Source organism: Arabidopsis lyrata (assembly GCF_000004255.2).
Source record: "Arabidopsis lyrata subsp. lyrata unplaced genomic scaffold ARALYscaffold_7, whole genome shotgun sequence".
Taxonomy (NCBI): Eukaryota; Viridiplantae; Streptophyta; class Magnoliopsida; order Brassicales; family Brassicaceae; genus Arabidopsis; species Arabidopsis lyrata.
In genome coordinates, this window is record NW_003302549.1 from 12492661 (window position 1) to 12513525 (window position 20865).

Here is a 20865-nt window from a genome sequence, read left to right on the forward strand (position 1 = left end):
TTATTTTCTGTCCTGAGTAATACTCATACACTTCAAAAACGTCACGCAAAGCTTGACAGTTTCGATTATTTGCTTGACAGAAAAACAAAGAGTCATCCGCGAATTGTAAATGAGTAATGGAGGGGACTCCATTGCCTATTCTGATGCCTCGCAGATCGCCAGATTCTACTTTGGACTTTATCAAATGATTCATGATATCCGCACATAAGATAAAAAGATACGGAGATAGCGGGTCTCCTTGTCGGATTCCACGTTCTGGAATTACTTCTCCAAACGGCGAGCCATTAATCAAAACTGAGTAGTGTACTGTTCGAACTGTAGACATTATCCAACCTATCCACGTATCTGAGAAACCAAATAAACGCATTGTGGTCTCAAGAAAATTCCATTCTACTCTGTCGTATGCTTTGCTAACATCAGTTTTGACCGCCATATATGATTGTGAGACACGTTTCCGGGTATTTAAAGAATGCATCATCTCATGAGCGATTAAGACATTGTCAGTTATTAACCTTTCGGGGATGAAAGCCGCTTGGGAATCAGAAACTATACTATTAAGATGGCTTTTTAACCGGTTCACTAGACATTTGGAAATGATTTTGTACAATACATTGCAAAGGGCAATAGGCCGGTAATCCGAAAGCGTTACCGGTTCTGTGATTTTCGGAATCATGCAAATGTTAGTGTGATTGATTGGAGATATGTTAACTGCCCTTATTGTATCTATATCTCATACTCTACATGTATTTTTAACCATCTCATCAATATTAGAATTGTTCAGTTGTTAACAATTGTAGATATAAATCTTATTATGTACATGAAATAACATTAGTTTAACCTCTAATCATCTTTTATATATTGAAGCAGAATTGATAAAATGCTCCTTCTTCAGAGTCATAACAAACAGCCACTACAACTAGTGGTTAGGATGATCACCCGGTTCACTCTGATTCAATTTCAACTAATAAATGTTGGGGAAAGAAGAAAAAATAACCTATGCAGGAAAATTTTGTATTCTTATATTTGAATCAATAATTACAGTTTAAATTTATGTACTAATTAAAAATTGTTTTATCAATAAAAAATATTTAAATGTCACATCACACATTTTAACAGAATATAAGCGGCCACTAACGGTGGTTAAGTTGAAGTGTTATACTATATACCCTGGTAAATAGTTGTTTTGTGAAATCTTTATATACAAGTAGTTTATGACTTTTGTGATTAGAATTTTGCCTTTAAATTTTCTGTACGTACTTTTTGTTAGGTTCTTAATTAAATCGGAGATTAACTGATATAAAAACATCCATATTGACATACATAAAGATAAGGTTACATATATGTACTCTTTACATGCTACAAACAGACACAAATTCAAGTTGTAGCATTATTACAAATTTACAACAAAACTCTTAAGAGAGTAAAGTTTGAACCGGTCTGCATACACTCACACCATATCTAAATAAACAAAAACTGCAAAAGAGCCACACATCTTTGGCCATACTTCATCCCTTGACTACGAAAATCAGCATAACTGGAACGTTAAGGCTTATTGCCTTCGTTTGGTTAAACCGTTTGGGCAGGAGATGCGAAACAATTTTTTTTTCTTTTTTTTCGAGATTGATTGACAAAAAAACCGGCTGTTTTACATGGATTGAACTAGCTAGTCGGATTGATAGACCAAAAAAGTTGCATTGGTGGAAGATCTTATGGACTCTTTGACCGTACGAACTTGTGGACCGTGGTAGATGTAAAAACTATTATGGGTATAGAAAGAAGAGAGGTTGAGGTTATAAGGATAAGGAAGATTAGGATTTGACATGGAAGTGTTTCTGTTGAGCTTTTTTGACTCATCTTCTGCAATCATCACATGCCGGTCCTTTCGAGAAAGTCTCATGGTAGTAGAAAGAGTGAGTGAAGGAGTGATGTTAAGAATGTATTGAGTTTGCTATTTTGGGTTGTTAGGAAAGAGAACAGAGTTAGTGGCTTTTATATAGACAGAGACTGAGGGTGCAATTGTCATAAGGGCAGGACATTATTAACATTATATTAATAATACGATTTTCATAAAATTCTACTTTAGTTCTTTTCTTTGAATGTATTTGATGCATTCTGTATCTATTATCGTATTGATGGAGAATATTGAAAATCTAATCAATATATAGACAAACTTGTTAGAGATTAAACTTAAAATTAAGTAAAAACAACATGAAATCTGCCATATTTTGTTAGTTTTGTGTGTTTGTGTGTGTGTTATTATGACTAGGGTGTTAGATATTTGGTTAGATTTGTGGTTTTATTAGGAATATTGCAATATGCTAGCTTGGTCCGTGTGGTTTTGACAGATCATGTGGCAGGTAATTAAAGATAGGATTTTTTAGAGCCCAGTCCTTTGCACTAACGTTAGTGAAACCAGCTGTGAGTGTATCAAGCCTGTGCTTAACGCCCAATACATATATAAACCAAGGCTTTTATGGATTCGGCTGAACATTTGGTCATATATATAAGTTGGGAAGAACATGATCTTTATTTTTTTAATAAGCCTAAACAAATAGAACCAAGAAAACTCTTCTACGACAAAACAACCAATCTTTCAAATATGCAAGTTGAAACTCTGGTAGCAATATTTTCATAGACTTTTAACATGATATTCTTTATAGGGGATAAAAATCTAAATATATCATATATGTATGAAACGTATAATGGAAGTATGTATATTTATGTGGTAATGTACATGACTAAGAAAAAAAAATCTTCAAATCTTGGGAGAGAAGGGATATGGAATCCTGCTTTCGGAAGGTTAAAGCAACACTGGGAGAAAAAGAGAAAAAGTAGGCTAATTGGTATCATTCAACTCTACAATTATATATTCCTCTTATCTGATTTTCATAGACTTCTTTCAGTCTTTGGCTCTAAGAATATAACATATATCCAAGGATGCCCATTTTTTTTAATTTCTAATGGTTATCATAATGGTATTCATTTCCCAGTTTTTGTAAGAGAACATAGCATTTTGTTGTCTACCAATTTTACCAAAAGATATTTGGTTTACTTATTGTTATCAAAGTCTAAAATTTCTAATACATATTGTATGAATATTTCATTGATAACAATAAATATGTGTATCAAAAAATAAAAATCAGGATATGCAAAATTAGGCAAGGAGTAATCAGATTCTGCTAGTGAAATATGTGTATGAATATTTCATTGATAACAATGAATATTTACAAATGATACTAAATTTGAGATACAAAAGGTAACTTCATCAAGCCAAATATAGAATTCTGAATTAAGGATAATAAATTTATTTTCGTCTTTGTTGATCACCTAGTTCTATTGCAAAAAAAGCCAGAGTATTTGATGTTTCACCTAAAGCAGATGATCAAACTAATGGAGTATTTTGAAACCTAACCCACCAAACGCTGCAAATAATCCCTAAATCACAATCATATTGATCATTAATTAAAACCGATTATGTTTCATCCTTATATATAAACAATAAAAGATGAGGAAGCTTAAAGAAAAAGATACGACTTTGGAAGCTATACACCGAAAATAAAAAAGAAGAAAACTAAAGCAATAGATTGATAATCGAATAGCATACACTGTAAACGAAATGACACAAAACTTGCCATGTAGACTCCCGGAATCTATTTACTACATATAAATCATATCAACAATTCCGTGGACGGCGGGTTTGTGGAAAAAATAATGCATGTCAGAAAATAATAAAAAGAAACCAGTCTCTCTATGAAAAGAAGTTTCAAAACTTGGTATAATATCATATTTTTGGTTGAAGAACTTGCTATATAATGTGTAAGTGCGGATGAGGTAAGATAAATTGCGGAAAGTAAACGAGACAAGAAATTTGTTAACGAGGTTCGGTTTTTCCTACTCCCCTGTACCAAGTCCAAATTTCGATTTCACTAGAACAAGAAAGCAAATTACAACCAATTCGCAAACGCGTAAAACAAACACAACCCTTTTGATTTACCGCTCTCTTCTATAACGTGAAACCTTAAGGATAATCTCTACCCTTAACTAAACTCCCTCTGAGTCTAGATTTAATCAGTATAACCTAACCCTGAGCTAAACTCCCCTTGAGCCTAGACTTCAAAACTAAACCACTTGATCACACAAGCACAAATCCGCAAAACTAAGCTGCACACAATTTCACAGAAAGCTCTCAAAGATTTCTTCTTTATGTTTCAGCTCTCTTGCCTCTCCAAGACGTTCTTAGCTCCTCCTTATATAGTCAAAACGATTTCCTAATCACCATACGAGAAAGTTTCCAATTTCCATAAGAAAAAGTAAATTTCCTTTTACACTTTTCCTTTTCTTCATTGAACTCCACTTTCATCAAGTCTTCCAAATCTCTTTAACTCCTTTTTCTTTTGTGATTCATCATCTAAACACGCTCCAAACATATCTTCTCAAACCTTCTAGAAACCGACACTCACACAAAAACAGTCGCATCTTGAATTACTTCTTGAATCATTCAGCAACTCCATCAGACAAAATCATGTATTACTTCTTGACTCATTCAACAACTTCATCAGACAGCAACTACATCTTCATAATGTAATATCTAACAAGATATCAATCTTCGTCCAGAATCAAAAACTATTATTTAATTTGAGATATTTGAATCTATGTAAACATTTTCTAACAGATAAAGGCAGAAAGATGCACTATTAAACAACAATAAATTTTTGGAAAAATCCCGTAATTTTATAGAATTTATCTAGGGTCATATAATTTCAACTTGGTACAGTATAATATAACTTTTGTGTTAAACTTGGTATCACTCTACGTCCCGAATCCAAATAAATCTAGGGAATTTATAGTAACTAGCCATGGATTCAAAAAGAATTAAGTAACTAGCCATGAGACACATTGATTTGTCAGAAGGGTAGATGAAATTACCCAAAAACCTTTGTTTTCTCATTTTTTTTACTTTTTGATTTCTCTCTCCTTCTCTACCTCCATTGTTGCATCCACAACCATCATCCGACACATATTATGCCACCATTCTTTCTCTCTTTCGATAAATCTAGGTTACCAAACGCTTTCCATATTGATGGGTTATCTCTTCCTCAATTTGTAGAAGATCTTTCTCTTTATTTCGTCAAATTTCAATTTTTTTTGGAATCTCCGTCGTCATGTTTTTGTTTTAAACTGTCTGTCATTATCTTTTGTAACATGCTACATTCTCGAATTACACGTGATAGCATAAAATCTCTCTCTTCAACATATTATTTTTTCATATTACACGTTATTTATTAGGATCACATATGATTTCTTTCAAAAGCATGATTTTAATGTTAAAAATACATTGTTTTTCTAAACAACATTTTTTTTCAGTATAACATGCTATTTACTTCAATATAACACGTTATTTTTATATGTTACACGCTATTCAGTTCATTTGTTTCAAAAACATGTCTTTTTAAAAAAACAACAGTATGTTTTTGTAAATAACAGGTTATTCGGTTTAATATATCATGTTAAATTTAAATATTACATGCTATTTTCTAAAATTTCACGAAAATTATCTTTATTTCCGTCTTTGACACCGAATCTTTCTCTCCTTCTATTCAACTCCAAAACAAAAAAAGTTAATTTTGTCAATTCACTCACTCTAAAGTGTGAGACCATAATTACTTTCTAACAAAAAATAGATCTATGACTATTTTCTTAATAACTTTTCGGTCAAAGGTTACTTTCTAATATTTCCCATAAATCTATGCTTTAACAAAAAAAAGCATCCAAAACTATTTTATAATTTGAGATATTTGAAATCTTTGTAAACTTTTTAAAATAGACAAATTAAAGGCGGCAAGATTCATTACTAAACAACATTAAATTCTTGGAAAACCCTAATTTTTTTTTTAATTCCACGTGCAAGTAATCATAAAACAAAAGGTGGAAAGAAAATATTTAGACAACAAAATTTCTTACTTTTAGTGGTTTGTGATATTATGGTTGCCTTCTCACTACAAAAAAAACTGTCTATAGCTACAACTTTTTTGTATCTATGCCCCAAATTCCGTGGCTATTTTGATTATAGCTTCGGAAAGCCACAAAAAAAACTTGTGTCTATAGCGTTGTAGCTATTTTTCTTCGTTGCTATTCGTGGACTCGTAGCCACAAATTAGTCACGATAAACTTTGTGGCATATAGCCACTAACTTACCACAATCAAATTTGTGTCTATTATAGCCACAAAATGCCAGAAACTTTGTTGTGTCTAATAACTATGGATTGCCACGAATAACCACACACAAAATTTGTATCTATATAGATTTGTAGCTAATTTATATGGTGGTTTTCCGTGGCTACTAAAAAAAAAAAAAACAAAAAAAAACAAATTATTTTTAATTAAGTAAAAATGAATATTTGTATTAATTGGTTAAGAGTTACAGAATTGAACCGGTAACAACATGCCGGTTCAACCGGAAGCTAAAATCAACAAAAAAAAAACCCTAATCACAACAAAGGAGGTCCTCGCCGCCGCAACCAGAATCTGTTCGCCGACAAGCCTCGACGTCGGCATCAACCTGTGGAAGGGAAGAACCGGCACTCCACTAGCGGCACTACTCACCGAACGGCCAGACGATTTCCCCCACGGATCTAGACTTTAGATAGCTACAGTGGCTTTTCATCTAACCTTCTCCTAAGACTTCCGCCGCCCTGAAACAGAAGCTCAGCCCAGATCCAGCCTTAAATACTGCCCATACGGCCTAAGAAGAAGAAGCAATAGGTTAGTTTACTTATCTACGAGTTAGATTGTAGGAAAACAAAAATCTTTGAATAACATCTTACCGTAGATCTTGTAATCATAATGTTTGTTTGATACTTCTCTTTGATGTTTTTGAAGTGAGTTCTCAGCTTCTCCAAAAACACACTAGAAAATCTTATTCGTCGCTTGCTGCAATGGTCTCGCTTGTCGCTGCTGGGATCTAATGAAGTGAACGAAGGAGAAGGAGAAGGAGAAGGAGAAGGAGAAAGAGAAAGAGAAAAAAAGAGGAGAACTTTTGACCAACAAAAGAGAAAAGAAAGAAAAGATTTCATCCGTTGGATTTAATCTAATCAATGGTAGATAATAAGACAAAGTCTAATCCTTGTCCCTATAGATTACCCAATAAGAAGCCTTCACTTCTTTGTTTTGGTAAACTTTGGTTTTACAGTTTTGATTTATTTTTTAAGTATGTGTATTATTAAGTTAAAGGTTTTGACTTTATAATACAAGGTTTCAAACTTAAGTTTTAGTAATTTGGAATTGGAATTTTAATTTTGAATATATGTAATAATAGAATTGTTGGTTTAGAGATTTAAATTTAAAAGGAAATAATTTCTAGAAGTATTTTATGTAAAGTACCTATGTAAATAATTTTAAATATTATTTTTATGCATATATATAATGTTTATAATTTCATTTTATGGTTTATGATTTAATTTCTATGATTAAAAATTTAAGGTTTAAAGTTTAGAGTTTGGAGTTAGGTCAGGTTTGTGGTATAGGGTTTAGAGTTAAGATTTAAGGTTATGGTTACGTTTTGAAAATAAGATTTTTCATAATTATTACATCTTAGTTTTAGGGTACATTACTATACACCATAGTAATTAATTTATTTTTGGTGAGTTTAGGGTTTTAGGGCTTGTCTTTGGGTTTAGAGTTTCGTATAGCCATGGATAAATCTGTGGTAAATTTGTGGCTATCTTAATAAAAAAAAAAATGAAATAGCCACTACAAATTTGTGGATTATCCGTAGCTATCAAGCCACGACTTAGCCACGAATGTAATTCGTGGCATTAATAGCTACAATTTAGCCACAATTTTTTTTTGTGGCTAACTAGCTACGGTTTAGCCACAACATGGCTACGAACTGGCCACGACATAGTTTTGTGTCTGATTTGTGGCTAAAATAAACTAGCTACAAACTTTTTGTGACTATTTTGTGGCTTTGGACAGTTTTTCTTGTAGTGTCTGATCATTTAGATGAATTTCAATACGTTACAGGTTCTTGACATTAAAAAAAAAACAGACAGCAAAATTTTATCATTGATTAGTAAAATTTTCTTATGATCACGTATTAGAAATCGATATTTTCCAATATAATTTCTGTAACTTTTATTGTAATACTTGAATTCATGTCTTTTTACTGGTAATACTTATGATTTTATTATGTCTAGTTTAACAATATGACATAGACAAAAAAAAAAATAATATTGTTGAACAGTGTAGACAGGGATATGATATCCAAAAATTGCTTTAAACACAAATATGATAGACTTAATTAGGTTTCAGATAAAAATAAAGACATGGCAAATAGTTTTTTTTTTTTTTTCCCTTTTTCTTCAGGTCTACGCGTGAATTCATACAGAAATGATGTAATTATTTAATGGGAACAATATGAAATCAAATTATTAATTATAGAGCGATGGTCTTTACAACTGAGTTCAGATATTGAATTTGGGGTGAGTTGGGAATATAGTACGTTTCTGACACTTAATTATAAAAGTAGTACAGTTACTATTTATAATGAGTAAAAGTGTGTTTGCACTGTTACTCTAATAGATACTCTCCTCTAATAGAGTAAAAAGAGGATTTGTGCAGTGACGAAAATGCCCTTTCGTCTCTCTCCACCCATCTCTCTATCTTGCAACTCCATCTCTGTAATTCTCATCTCTCTCTCCGCTCCATCACTGCAACTTTCATCTCTCTCTCTTGTTCAAATCTCCAATCTCCAATCTAAAGACAAAACAAAGACCACCACCATTAATGGCTTTCTTCACCGATACGAACAAGACAGGAACACAAACACAAACCCAGCCTCCTCCTCCTCCGTCTCCTTCCGTCTCTTTTCGTTTCTTCTCAGTAATCCCTAAAATTTTCAATTAATCCCTCGATTTCTCCTCTTAATTTGAATCCGAAGCAACACAAAATCCATAACAAAGTCTGGAAAATTTGCATCTTTATTTATCGATTCCGTTACATCGGCTAATTGGAGGAAATCAGAGAATGGAGGAGGAAAAGCTAGAAATCGTTGGACCGTTGGAGAAGCCGTTGATGGGAAACATCGTACCAGAGGAGATCAACGGCTTGGATTCGCTTTCTCTCTCTCCCCTGGCTCTCATAGCTCTCTCTCTTTCTCTGATTTCATTTCACCGCCGAGGTCTCGCCGTGTTACCAGCGAATTTATTTGGCCGGATTTGAAGAAAACTTTGAAAGCCATTTGTTTTCACTTCGACTCTGAAACTCGTCGTCTCCTCCGCTGTTACCGCCGCTGAAGGTAAATATTTGGGGATTTATTTTAGTTTGAGCGATTGAATTTGGTAGAAATTAAGTTTCGATTCGATTAGCTCTGTTGATTGTGTTTGAATGTCTTTGGTGTGAAATTGAAATTTCAGATTTCCCAGCTCTTGAGAAATTAAAATGATCTTCTTTATATGCCTATGATTTTGAGTGATATGTTAAGATGATGATTTAGTCGTTGTTCTTTGGATTCATTTGTTCTATATGCATATGATTTTGAGTGATGTTTGGGGTGATGAGGTTTTGTTGTGTGTGATAAAATTGATTTGGGTCTGTTGATGAGTCTTAAAAGAACTATTTTGTTTTGTTGTTATTAACTACTAGGTTCAGCTTTGGCAAGTAATCTGTAAAGAAGAAGAGGAAGAATCAGACCGTAGGATTAGGCAACGACATTGGGGCATCTTAATCATTCGATCTTATTCACATTAATATTAATTGCTAACCAAACTTTACACATCTACACAAATATGGACCGTATAATCAGAATTGGAGTTCTCCATAATTTTTTTAAATTTCTTTGTCGTAGACCTTTGCTTACGGAGAATTATCCCTTCCTCATTCAATTTCCAATTCCATAATTTTATATGCCTAGGTTTTGCATTTGGAAACACATTTCTAAAGCATGGACACTTATGCTGCTTTTGTTGAAGGTGAAAACGAGTTCTAGTTGTTTGTTTAAAGACTTATATATAAGTTGTGTAATATTTATGTAGTCTGAATTGGTAGGATATTATGTGTGTTGTGTACTGGGTCTGGTAGTTTGCAACGAACTTATAATTTATTAACATATTTAGTTATCCACAAAATGTTATATATCAATTATGATTTCCATAAGTTTACCAAAATCGCAGTCTGTACATATAGTATGCTGTACATATTAGCTGTACAAAATGCTATCTGTACAGCCACCATGCTGTACGGAATGCTATCTGTACAACATAACGCTAACCGAATGCTATCTGTACAGCCACCATGCTGTACAGATTAACTGTACGAAATGCTATCTGTACAGCCACCATGCTGTACGGAATGCTATCTGTACAGCATAACGCTAACCGAATGCTATCTGTACAGAATGCTGGTACGTTACGCTTATCACTTTAACCTAACCCTAACCGAAACCCTCATAAATAAACTAAACAAATATATAAGAAATCCAACACTACCAATTTAAAAAAAAATATTGTTTTCTGTGTGTCTAAGTGATGTACAGATAACCTCTTGCTGGCATCTGTACAGCATAAGATATGTACAGAATGCTATCTGTACAGCATGAACAGAATACTATCTGTATAGAAACCTGGCTGTACGAAATGGTATCTGTACATCACAAGATATGAAATCTGAATTGGTAGGATATTATGTGTGTTGTGTACTGGTTCTTTAAAATCTTCCAATCACAATGAATGAAATCAGAACTAGAAAAGGCACACAAAACAGTAACTTCCTTTCTTCAAGAACACACTCGATAAGTCGTCATCTTTATCTTCTGCGTATCCAGTTGATCTAGCTGCTTCTATAAAGGACACATTTTGGCCATCAAAAATTGTAGTCTTTAGTACTTCTGTAAGTTCTTTGCTTCCAGCAAGCAAGCAGCTGTATCAAGAAAATTTACAAGTAAGACAAAAAGAAACAAAGAAACAATCGTTTCTCAGTTCATAAAAATCAAAACAAGGGTACCTTCCTAAACAACTGATCCCAAATCGGGTTGGTTCTTCAGATGTAAACAAGATTATCTCCAGAGATCTCTTCGGTTTAACCCCCAACCTTAAGAAAACAAAGAAAGCCCAACAAAAATCATCAAGAAACACAATCTTAAACTTCACTTTCTACAACACCGACAACGCCATCATACTTTCCGGAATATGGAATAGCATCGATATGAGAACCAATCGCTACAACAAGAAGATTCGGCTCTGAACCATCCCTAAGTTAGAGAAATCAAACAACACACATCATGTGAATAACATAATCAAACTTATCTTCTTAACGAAACAACTAACAAGAGCAAGAGCCAAACCATTTGCCAAATATGTAACCAACAACATCTTCTCTAACAGTTAGATCAGAAACAGTTCACTACCGAGTCTACTCCCAACTTACAAAGATTTATCAAAAGTTACAATCTCCCAAACCTGGATAAATCCAAGTTTTAGCTGCCTCAGGATCAATCCCAACTAAAGGACTCTTATCGTTACCACCACCACATTCAAATTCATCAAAATTCGACTCGGAAACAACTTGATTCTCCGGTTTATGCTCGGTTCTTCTGATGAATTTATCGAGAGTAGATTGTCTTCTCGCATGAGGCTTAGTGCTATTTCATGTAATTGGAGGATGAGCCAAAGGAGTGAAATGGGAAGAAGAAGAAGCATTGGAGGTTTTAAGACAAGCCAAGTCGATTTCTTTGACTGCTGCTTCCCAATCGAACTCCTGTAGGAGAAAACCCAGAAGTTGAAAAATTCCAAAATCGATTCAAATAACGAAATTTTCAGAAACCCATAAAGAGATTTTAACTCACTTCGTCTTCTTCGATGGTTTCTATTGGAACCCTAGATTCCATCTCTCTCTCCGCTCCATCTCTGCAATTTTGTTCCATCTCTACAACTTTCATCTCTCTCTTGTTCAAATCTCCAATCGATCTACTTTAAAGACGTGATTGATGATAGAGAATTGGAGGTGGCGAATCTGAGGGAGAGAAGAAAAAGTTTAGTTGGGTTGTTGTTGTTGGTGGAGAAGAGATTGCTCGAAGAAGAAGAATGATGGAATCAGATGCTGGGAGAGAGAGAAAAGAGACATCTTTTTTTTTTTGGATTAAGAATGGCAACATTGTAAATATGAGTTTTTGATAAGGTTTTTCTTGCCATTACACACTTTATCTTCTATTAGTGTAACAGTAAAAGCAGGGTGTATTTCTGAGTTGTAAATAGTACACGTACTGCTTTTCCAATTATCTTTGGAAAACGTACTATATTGCAACTTATTCCTTGAATTTGATGATAAGTTTTTCTTTTACATCAATTTGATGCGAGCTATATGTATATAAATATGTCATGTGGTCTGTATAATATAAGTAATCTTTTTTTTTGTTTAAACTGAATTATAATATACTCTATTCTAATTTACGGAAATGAAAGGATTTGTTTAACCTGCATTTACTAGATATGAGAGAAAAAAAATAAGGAAAGGATCAGGCAGACCGTCCATGACCTTTGACGGAATGATTAACAAAATTTGATTCCATGTTTGTGATAATTACACGTATCATAATTTTCCTAAGGAAAATATCAAAACTTAAACTTTATATTAAATAGAATAAACTAAAAGAAGACGAGTGTTCACACGCAAATACAAGTGGATAATTCCAGAACAAAATTTCACTGAAAAGCTCTTGCTAAAAGCATGTTTTTTTTTACAAATTGAACCCGTTCAAAGTGGCTGTGTACTTGTGTCTGGACCACTACTTACACATGCAACCAGGGTTCGATTGGTACAATTCAGCCCGATCCTTAAAAAGTCGTGGCTTGTCCTCTTTAACTTCTTCCCAGAGTTCTCGCTCTGTGGTTGTTTAATTTGACTCAACATGACTTGTTAAAAGCATGTTGGTTCCATAATATCTATATAAAGATAGCATTGGCTTTCTTTCCCAAAACAAACTAAAGATAACACACTAAAACAAAACACCTTTCTTCTCTCCTTTCTGCTTCGATGGCAATGGCTCAAAAGGATAGGAATAGATGGGTCGCTCAAAAGGAAATGATCGATAAGCCCCTTCCTTATCGATTCTCACCTGAGACAACCATAGAGGAACCGGTTGTTTCTCACCCGGCGAAACCTATTCACTTCTTTGGTGGTGCCCATCCTTCTGATGGAAATCCCAACCCGTTTGAGAGGCCTAAAGGACGGCGTATTACCTGCGACGAGGCGGTCAGACTCTATGGAGGAGTGCTTATAAAGGAATTTCGTAAATAAGCGGTGTAAACCTCAAGTTTAAAGATGCATGGTGAGTTTGTAAATAAGTGTGATAAGTTTTATTTCTGCTTTCGGAAAAAGTGCAGACCAACACATATGCTAAAGCTTGTTGTAACGGTTTTGACTTAGAATAAGCTTTAGATCATAACCAAGTGTTTGTGTCTGTTATATATCTAGCTAGAGTACTATATGTTGAAGTTTACGTAATGTAAAATGTTATGGCGCTATGTAAACATATGTGTCTTTGACTCTTTGTAAACATAAATAAGCATGTATTCAAAGACTTTACTAAGCATGTCATATATGCAACAAGCGGGGGCCTAATAATTCAGAGACGCCAGGCAGACCAAAAAATATTTGACCCTTTCATGGTAATTTCTAAAAAAAAGTTTTTGTAGTATTAACTAAATTTTATTATTATTTTATGTTCTAAGAGTTTTTAATAAAATATTTTGAAGTAATTAATGTAAAAAAAATATATTAATAGGAGTTTTAGTAATTTGATCAAATCTAATAGTAATAACTAATAACTGATTGACAAAAAAAAATAACTAATAACTAATAGAAAACAGGGAATGAAAGCAAACTTTAAGTTGATGCTGAAAATAATAATATTTTAAATGTATTATGGAACCTCAAATGTAGTGAATAATTATTTTTCCAATTGGTTTAGCAGATTAAGACACCGGTTTCTATTTACATTCTTTTGAAATTAGAAGCCTTTGTTAATATATACATGACTCTAAAAAACACAGAATTGGGAGCTAAAACAAAGCAGATCCTATCATAAGCAACCACCTCCGTGAACCAAACCAGAGTATCAAGGCCATCAACCATATACGTCGAGCCTAGTTTCTTAAGGAAGTAAAGTCGTTTTCCGACTATTTTATCAATAGCCCAGATGAAGCAGAATGAGAATTCACAATATATCCATGTCTTCTTCAGTTTCTATCAGGCCATATGAAGTGGATAGTTGTGTGATGATAACATCGTATTTTTGTCCATTTTAGCTAGTTTTTTCTTAATGTTTTCAAACGTTGTTTATCACATTTTGTATGCTTTAAAGGATAAAAAGCATAAATGAAGGAAAATGAGCTTTCAAGACAGTTTCGGACCATTGGCAGTTTGACATCTGTTGAAGGCCTTCCCGAGCAACAAATGATGCGTTTTTGGAGTCTACGGAAAGCTGGAAGAGTCAGGATCTGTCTCTAAGTGAAATCGACCAAAACCGACAATCCAAACGTTTTTATGCCCGATTGAAGGGAGCCCTGTCCAGCCACACCCGAGAAGAAACCAACAGTGGCGAAAGCCTCGACGCCGTGGCCTGTGAGCATCCGTCCGTGGCCAAGAGCCTCATTGCCGTGCCTCCACATCCTGGTGCCACGGCCAAGCTCCAATATACCTTCATTAAATCAAAACGACGTGTTCTTTTTCACTTTACTTTTATTTTCAAGAGATAAGATCTTACATCTTTGTATTTGTTATCGAGAAGTAATCTCTAAACTCTCTTGTCTACTTTCTTCATACTTTTTTCGATTTATATCTATACAATTCTTTTCTTTTACGTTGATGTTTTCCTTAGCCATGATTGACTAGCTTTCTAGTTTCTGTTTCTGTTGGCGTCACTAGTCACTGGAAGAAAACATCACAATTCCCGACAACGCGTCTCAAACGAAATACATTGAATAAAGTTTATGATTTTTTTTTTTGACAGACTTTGATATAGTTTTTGAAATGTTTTGCTTAGGTAGAAGAACCATGCGTCAGTTCATAGAGAAGAACAGTATGAAAGAAAACTATTAATTATAGAGCGAATGATGGTCATTTAAAATTGAGTTCAAATAGTAAATTTGATGCTAAGTAATATATCTATGATAAATTTAATCATGTGATATGTCAAATCTGTAAAATATAAGTAATCTAATATGGGGATGTGTCTTTAGTCAAGTGGTTAAGTCTATTTGACTCCGCCTTCCCCATCGGAGTTCGATTCCACTAAGTCGCGTTACCCAGCGTAGTAGGAATTGCTATGGATCGGACCTTGTCGATCCAAAGATGTCAAAAAAAAAAAAAAAAAAAAAAAAAAAAAAAAAGTAATCTAATATATGGGAAGGAAAGGAAAGGATAGGGCAGACCGTCAAACCGTCCATGGCCTTGGAAGGAGATACATTATTGAGGGAATAATGATTATTTACATTCTTTGATACGAATGATTATTTAAATTTGATTCCATCTCTGTGATGATTACACGTATCGATATTTTTCATAATTAGGAATATATCAGAACTTACAACTTCATATTAAATACTGGATATTAGTAAAAGAAAACGAGTGCTCATAAGAAAATGCAAGTGGATAGAAAAGTAACGAAATGCTCTTGTTAAAAGAATATGTTGGTTCCTTTAGAAGATTTTTCTATATAAAGGGCATTGGCTTCCTTTTCAAAATCAAACTAAAACCAAAAGAAACAAAGATTATACACTAAAACAATAGACTTTTCTTCTCTTCTTTGTGTTTCACCAATGGCTCAAATTAAGGATAGGAATACAAAGATCGCTCAAAAGGCTTTTGAAATGGTCGATAAGGTGTATGGTAAGTCTCCAAAACTAACCACTAAACCATATGATCCTAAAGGCGAGTTCCCTTCTCGTTTTAGCCAAAGTGCTTACAAATATGGTGGTCCACAAATTTATACCGTAAGAGAGGCGACTAGTACTACTAGTTGTGGTCGAGCTATTTATATGTACTCACATGAGTCAACTATAAAAGAACCTGTTCTTTCTCACCCCACAGAACATATTCAATACTTTGGTGGTACCCGTCCTTTTGTTGGCAATCCCAACCGGTTTGAGACGCCAAAAGGACGAGTTATTAACTGTGACGAGGCGGTCCAACTCTATGGAGGGGTGCTTATAAAGGAATTTCGTAAATAAGCCGTGAAAACCTCAAGTTATGTTGAAGATGCATGGAGTTTGTAAGTAAGTGTGATAATTTTTGTTTCTGGTTTCGAAAAAAGATCAGACCAACACATATGCTAAAGCTTGTTGCCACGGTTTTGAGTTAGAATAAGCTTTAGATCACAACCAAGTGTGCGTGTCTGTTATGTATATCTAGAAGTACTTTATGTTGAAGCTTATGTAATGTAAAATGTTACGGTGCTATGTAAACATATGTGTCTTGACTTTTTTTAATATAAATAAGCATGTGTTAAAATAACTTTAAATAAGCATGTCATATATATATGCACCGAGCTGTGTCTAATATTTTAGAGACGCCAAGCAGACCAAAAATAGACTGTTCCCTTCAGGGCGGCTCTGCATATGAATCAAAATGTGTATAGAAGTTCTAATTTATCGGAATTATGAAATGATTTATGTATACTACATAGAAAATCATGAAAACATATTACAAGGTATAAAATTAATCTAATTTTTCATCTCACATTATTTTTAGTTTTTTTTTCCAACACATCTAAGATCCTGTTTTCGTGGATGAATTGGGGAGACATCAGCACCATGGGTCAGATGCATCATGTAAACCCTAAAGATCTTGTGTGAATTCTAACAATCTAACATCAAGTCGTGGATGATGGTCGTAGGAATTTCAGAAAGTAAATGGTAGTTTGGAAAATAAGGTGAAAATAGTTTTGGGTGGCTATAAGAAAATTAAAAGGAAACAAATGTGGTCACCCAACTCTTAGAATTAAATAAGAACTAGATATTACTGAATCTGAATATGAATATGAATATAAATGATTAGAAAATAAGACATGTGCTAATTTTTTATTTGTTACAATTTCTTTACAAAAATGTTTACTCTATCTCTGTTTTTTTTTTTTTTTTTTTTTTTTGGATGTGCCTTTAGTCAAATGGTTAAGTCCATTTGACTCCGCCTTCCCCACCGGAGTTCGATTCCAGTAAGTCGCGTTACCCCGCGTAGTAGGGATTGGCTATGGATCGGACTTTGTCGATCCAAAGATGTCAAAAAAAAATCTCTGTTTTTTTGTGTGTGCCCATGTTCTCTCTTTTCTTTCCATTTTTCATTATATCTTAAGTTTACATAGAGAAAAAGGTCCCATGTGATAAAGAATTAGCAAATACAAATTTTTAAAGCTATGTTTTATGCATTCAATTTTGTGCTTAATCACCTCCAATGGTATAAAAAGATTATGAATTTCCCCGCAAGTATAGCAAAAACCACTGGAAACAAATTTCAAATATTTTGGGATTTTTCAGAAACTAATTACTGCCTCAAGTTTTTTAACGGTAGATAACTAACTTTCCCTCCCTTCTTCCACATATAAGGATGACTTCAAAACCAACTCACATTTAGCAATTGATATTCTAAAAAATCCCAAAACATTCCCGGAAGAAAAAATAATGTGGAATGGATGGAATTATTCAAGCAAGATGAAGAAATATGTCTTGTTAGGCCTCACGGCTCTCCTTATGGCAATGGTCATTTGTGTAGAGGCCAACGATGGCAGCAGCCCGAGTAGAAAAATGGAAGAGATTCACCGTGAAAGCAAGCTGATGATAACAAAGACGGCGGTGACTATTATATGTTCCTCCACCGATTACAAACAAGATTGCACCACGAGTCTCGCAACCGTGAGGTCGCCGGATCCCCGAAATCTAATAAGATCTGCTTTCGATCTCGCTATCGTCTCAATTAGAAGTGGAATTGACAGGGGGATGATTGATCTAAAAAGTAGAGCGGATGCGGATGTGCACACAAGGAACGCCCTGAATACTTGTCGAGAGCTTATGGATGATGCAATTGATGATCTTCGAAAAACGAGAGATAAATTTAGGGGATTTTTGTTCACAAGATTGTCAGACTTTGTTGAGGATCTTTGTGTGTGGCTCAGTGGATCAATCACATACCAACAGACGTGCATCGATGGATTTGAAGGGATAGATAGCGAAGCGGCCATGATGATGGAGAGAGTCATGAGGAAGGGGCAGCGTCTCACTAGCAATGGATTAGCGATTGCCGCAAATCTCGATAAGTTATTGAAGGCTTTTCGTATTCCATTTCCATTTCTCAGGGTACATTCACGTCACACTCTATCAACTAACCTATATTTCAGTATCATTCTTAGTTCAATGGTTTTAAGTTACATTTTAGTTTTATACTATAAAAAAATAGGGTTAGGTTCTATCAGCCAAACAGAGCAAATCAAGAGAACAGAAACGACATCGTGTAGCTCTGTTCTCTTGATTTGCTCTGTTTGGCTGATAGGTTCCATAATTTCTTATAGTTACCGTTTTTTTTTTTAACTTTCTATAAACTAATTTTCCTACGTATGAATAATCCACACTGGATTGTATGTCTTTAACAGTCAAGAAGAGACAGACTCGGCATTTTAGGTTCAGGTTCTTCACGAGACCAATCTGTGGGTTCTTCCCAAGATCCCCCTCCAAATGTGGATTCTTCTGATAATTCTCCTAAAACAATGGAGTCCTCGGAGAATCGACCATTGGATTCCTCAGAGAATCGGCCGTCGGATTCTTCAAATAATAGACCGTTGGATTCTTCCGAGAATCGACCAAAGGAATCTTCCGAAAATTCTCCTCAAAAATTGACATCTTCCGAGAATCAACCACTAGATTCTTCCGATAAACTTCCTCAAAAATCGACTTCTTCTGAGAATCAGCCATTGGATTCTTTAGAGAGTAATCCTCAAAAATCAACTTCTACCGAGAATCGACCGTTGGATCCTACTCAAAATTCGGATTCTTCCATTATTCGACCATTGGATCCTCTTAGAAAATTAAATCCCCTTAATAAATTGGATTCTTCAAAGGATCGACACTTATCGGAGGAAGGAGAGTTCCCACCATGGGTAACACGGCATTCGCGAAGGCTTCTTGCACGTGGACCTAGAAATAATGGAATCAGAGCGGACGTTGTGGTTGCAAAAGACGGGAGTGGTAAGTGCAAGACTATCGCACAAGCATTGGCAATGGTACCAATGAAGAACACAAAAAAGTTTGTAATTCACATAAAGCAAGGTGTTTACAAGGAGAAAGTAGAGGTAACCAAAAAAATGCTTCACGTCATGTTCGTTGGAGACGGACCAACAAAGACGATTATCACTGGAGACATTGCCTTCTTACCAAACCAAGTCGGCACCTACCGCACTGCCTCCGTTGGTATATTATATATAACATTTTACTTATGGTTTAATATAATTTAATTATGTATTCTTGATCTACTCAAAACTATCAAGTTTTCTAAAAAGATTTATAAAATTTCATCTCAAAAATAATCCCCAATAAGTAGATTAATGATTCGATTTATAACATTTTAAAATTTGTTTAATTTAGTTTTAGTAATGTTGAACTAGTTCATTTCAGCTGTGTATAAGATTAACTCTGTTATTTTTAACGTAAAATTCTAATATATATAGTTGTTGTTGTTGTTTGAAGCGGTGAATGGGGACTATTTCATGGCAAAGGACATAGGGTTCGAGAACACGGCAGGAGCGGCACGCCATCAAGCAGTCGCACTACGAGTTTCAGCCGATTTTGCTGTGTTCTTCAACTGTCATATGAATGGTTACCAAGACACGCTTTACGTCCACACTCATCGTCAATTCTACCGTAACTGCCGCGTCTCAGGCACCATTGATTTCGTCTTCGGTGATGCCAAGGCCGTTTTTCAGAACTGCGAATTCGTTATCCGCCGTCCCATGGAACACCAACAGTGCATAGTCACAGCACAAGGACGAAAAGACCGGCGTGAGACGACTGGGATTGTTATCCACAATAGCCGTATAACCGGTGATGCATCATATCTTCCCGTGAAAGCCAAGTAATGATAATTACTATAAACTTTATTTAAGTACTAGCCAGATATCACTTTAGTTAAAGCTCATTATATAGATGAACCTCTATATATACAGGAACAGAGCATTTTTGGGACGGCCATGGAAAGAGTTTTCGAGGACAATTATAATGAACACAGAGATTGATGATGTGATAGACCCAGAGGGTTGGTTGAAGTGGAACGAGACGTTCGCGCTCAACACGTTGTTCTACACTGAGTACCGCAACAGAGGTCGTGGTTCGGGTCAGGGTCGTCGGGTTAGGTGGAGAGGTATCAAGCGGATCTCTGATAGAGTCGCAAGGGAGTTTGCTCCCGGGAATTTCCTACGTGGCAACACGTGGATACCACAGACGCGTATACCTTATAATGCTAACTGATCATATACTTGTCTCTCTATCGTCCAACTCTTTTTAAAGGAAAAGGTGTTTGTATTTAACTGTGTATATAAATCCGGAGGGAAGAAAAAAACAAAGAGGATTTGTATATAGTGTTTTTAACTTTTTTTTTTGAGGGAAAATGTATAGTATAGATATTTGAAAATGTTTTTCCTATAAGTAATGTGACATATATTTTTAGTTTTTTAACATGTGAGGCCATGAATCATGGGATAAAACTGTGTGAATCTTTGAATCGAAGGTAATCCTAGCTAGGCATGTCAATTAGGGCCAAAGCCCGCGGGCTGGCCCGGCCCAGTCCTGAAAAACAGCAGACTCGGACCTAAAAATATATGTCGAGAAAAAA

General features: G+C 34.8%; 4 protein-coding genes and 3 long non-coding RNA genes across 7 annotated transcripts; 4 read left to right on the forward strand and 3 right to left on the reverse strand.

Annotated features, from left to right (window-relative positions):
- Positions 1 to 1287: 1287 nt before the first annotated feature.
- Positions 1288 to 1987, reverse strand: LOC9306262. The gene has a single exon (XM_002870145.2). The coding sequence runs from the start codon at positions 1895 to 1897 to the stop codon at positions 1664 to 1666; it is 234 nt and encodes a 77-aa protein (XP_002870191.1). The 5' UTR covers positions 1898 to 1987; the 3' UTR covers positions 1288 to 1663.
- Positions 1988 to 6351: 4364 nt separating this feature from the next.
- LOC110226773 lies at positions 6352 to 7155 on the reverse strand. Its single transcript, XR_002330693.1, has 2 exons — positions 6825 to 7155; positions 6352 to 6742 (listed from the first exon to the last, which is right to left on the reverse strand). It is a non-coding gene; the product is annotated as an uncharacterized LOC110226773 (long non-coding RNA).
- Positions 7156 to 8701: 1546 nt separating this feature from the next.
- On the forward strand, positions 8702 to 9874 carry LOC110226787. Its single transcript, XR_002330704.1, has 2 exons — positions 8702 to 9295; positions 9643 to 9874. It is a non-coding gene; the product is annotated as an uncharacterized LOC110226787 (long non-coding RNA).
- Positions 9875 to 10655: 781 nt separating this feature from the next.
- LOC9304240 lies at positions 10656 to 12288 on the reverse strand. The gene is made up of 3 exons (XR_002330223.1): positions 11840 to 12288; positions 10999 to 11751; positions 10656 to 10914 (listed from the first exon to the last, which is right to left on the reverse strand). It is a non-coding gene; the product is annotated as an uncharacterized LOC9304240 (long non-coding RNA).
- A 576-nt stretch (positions 12289 to 12864) lies between these two features.
- On the forward strand, positions 12865 to 13585 carry LOC9306264. Its single transcript, XM_002868122.2, has one exon. The coding sequence runs from the start codon at positions 13027 to 13029 to the stop codon at positions 13288 to 13290; it is 264 nt and encodes an 87-aa protein (XP_002868168.2). The 5' UTR covers positions 12865 to 13026; the 3' UTR covers positions 13291 to 13585.
- Positions 13586 to 15658: 2073 nt separating this feature from the next.
- LOC9304241 lies at positions 15659 to 16513 on the forward strand. The gene has a single exon (XM_002868123.2). The coding sequence runs from the start codon at positions 15813 to 15815 to the stop codon at positions 16221 to 16223; it is 411 nt and encodes a 136-aa protein (XP_002868169.2). The 5' UTR covers positions 15659 to 15812; the 3' UTR covers positions 16224 to 16513.
- Positions 16514 to 17386: 873 nt separating this feature from the next.
- Positions 17387 to 20703, forward strand: LOC9304242 (putative pectinesterase/pectinesterase inhibitor 43). Its single transcript, XM_002868124.2, has 4 exons — positions 17387 to 18341; positions 18635 to 19448; positions 19725 to 20109; positions 20201 to 20703. Exons 1-4 carry the CDS (start codon positions 17670 to 17672, stop codon positions 20499 to 20501), a joined length of 2172 nt encoding a protein of 723 aa, XP_002868170.2. The 5' UTR covers positions 17387 to 17669; the 3' UTR covers positions 20502 to 20703.
- The last annotated feature ends 162 nt before the right edge of the window (positions 20704 to 20865 follow it).

Bases quoted from the DNA above. Each gene is read 5' to 3' on its own strand.
- LOC9306264 (XM_002868122.2), top strand. From the start codon at position 13,027: ATGGCAATGGCTCAAAAGGATAGGAATAGATGGGTCGCTCAAAAGGAA.
- LOC9304241 (XM_002868123.2), top strand. From the start codon at position 15,813: ATGGCTCAAATTAAGGATAGGAATACAAAGATCGCTCAAAAGGCTTTT.
- LOC9306262 (XM_002870145.2), bottom strand. From the start codon at position 1,897: ATGAGACTTTCTCGAAAGGACCGGCATGTGATGATTGCAGAAGATGAG.
- LOC9304242 (XM_002868124.2), top strand. From the start codon at position 17,670: ATGTGGAATGGATGGAATTATTCAAGCAAGATGAAGAAATATGTCTTG. The intron at 18,342-18,634 runs GTACATTCACGT...TGTCTTTAACAG, and splicing joins TTCCATTTCCATTTCTCAGG to TCAAGAAGAGACAGACTCGG. The intron at 20,110-20,200 runs GTAATGATAATT...CTATATATACAG, and splicing joins TATCTTCCCGTGAAAGCCAA to GAACAGAGCATTTTTGGGAC.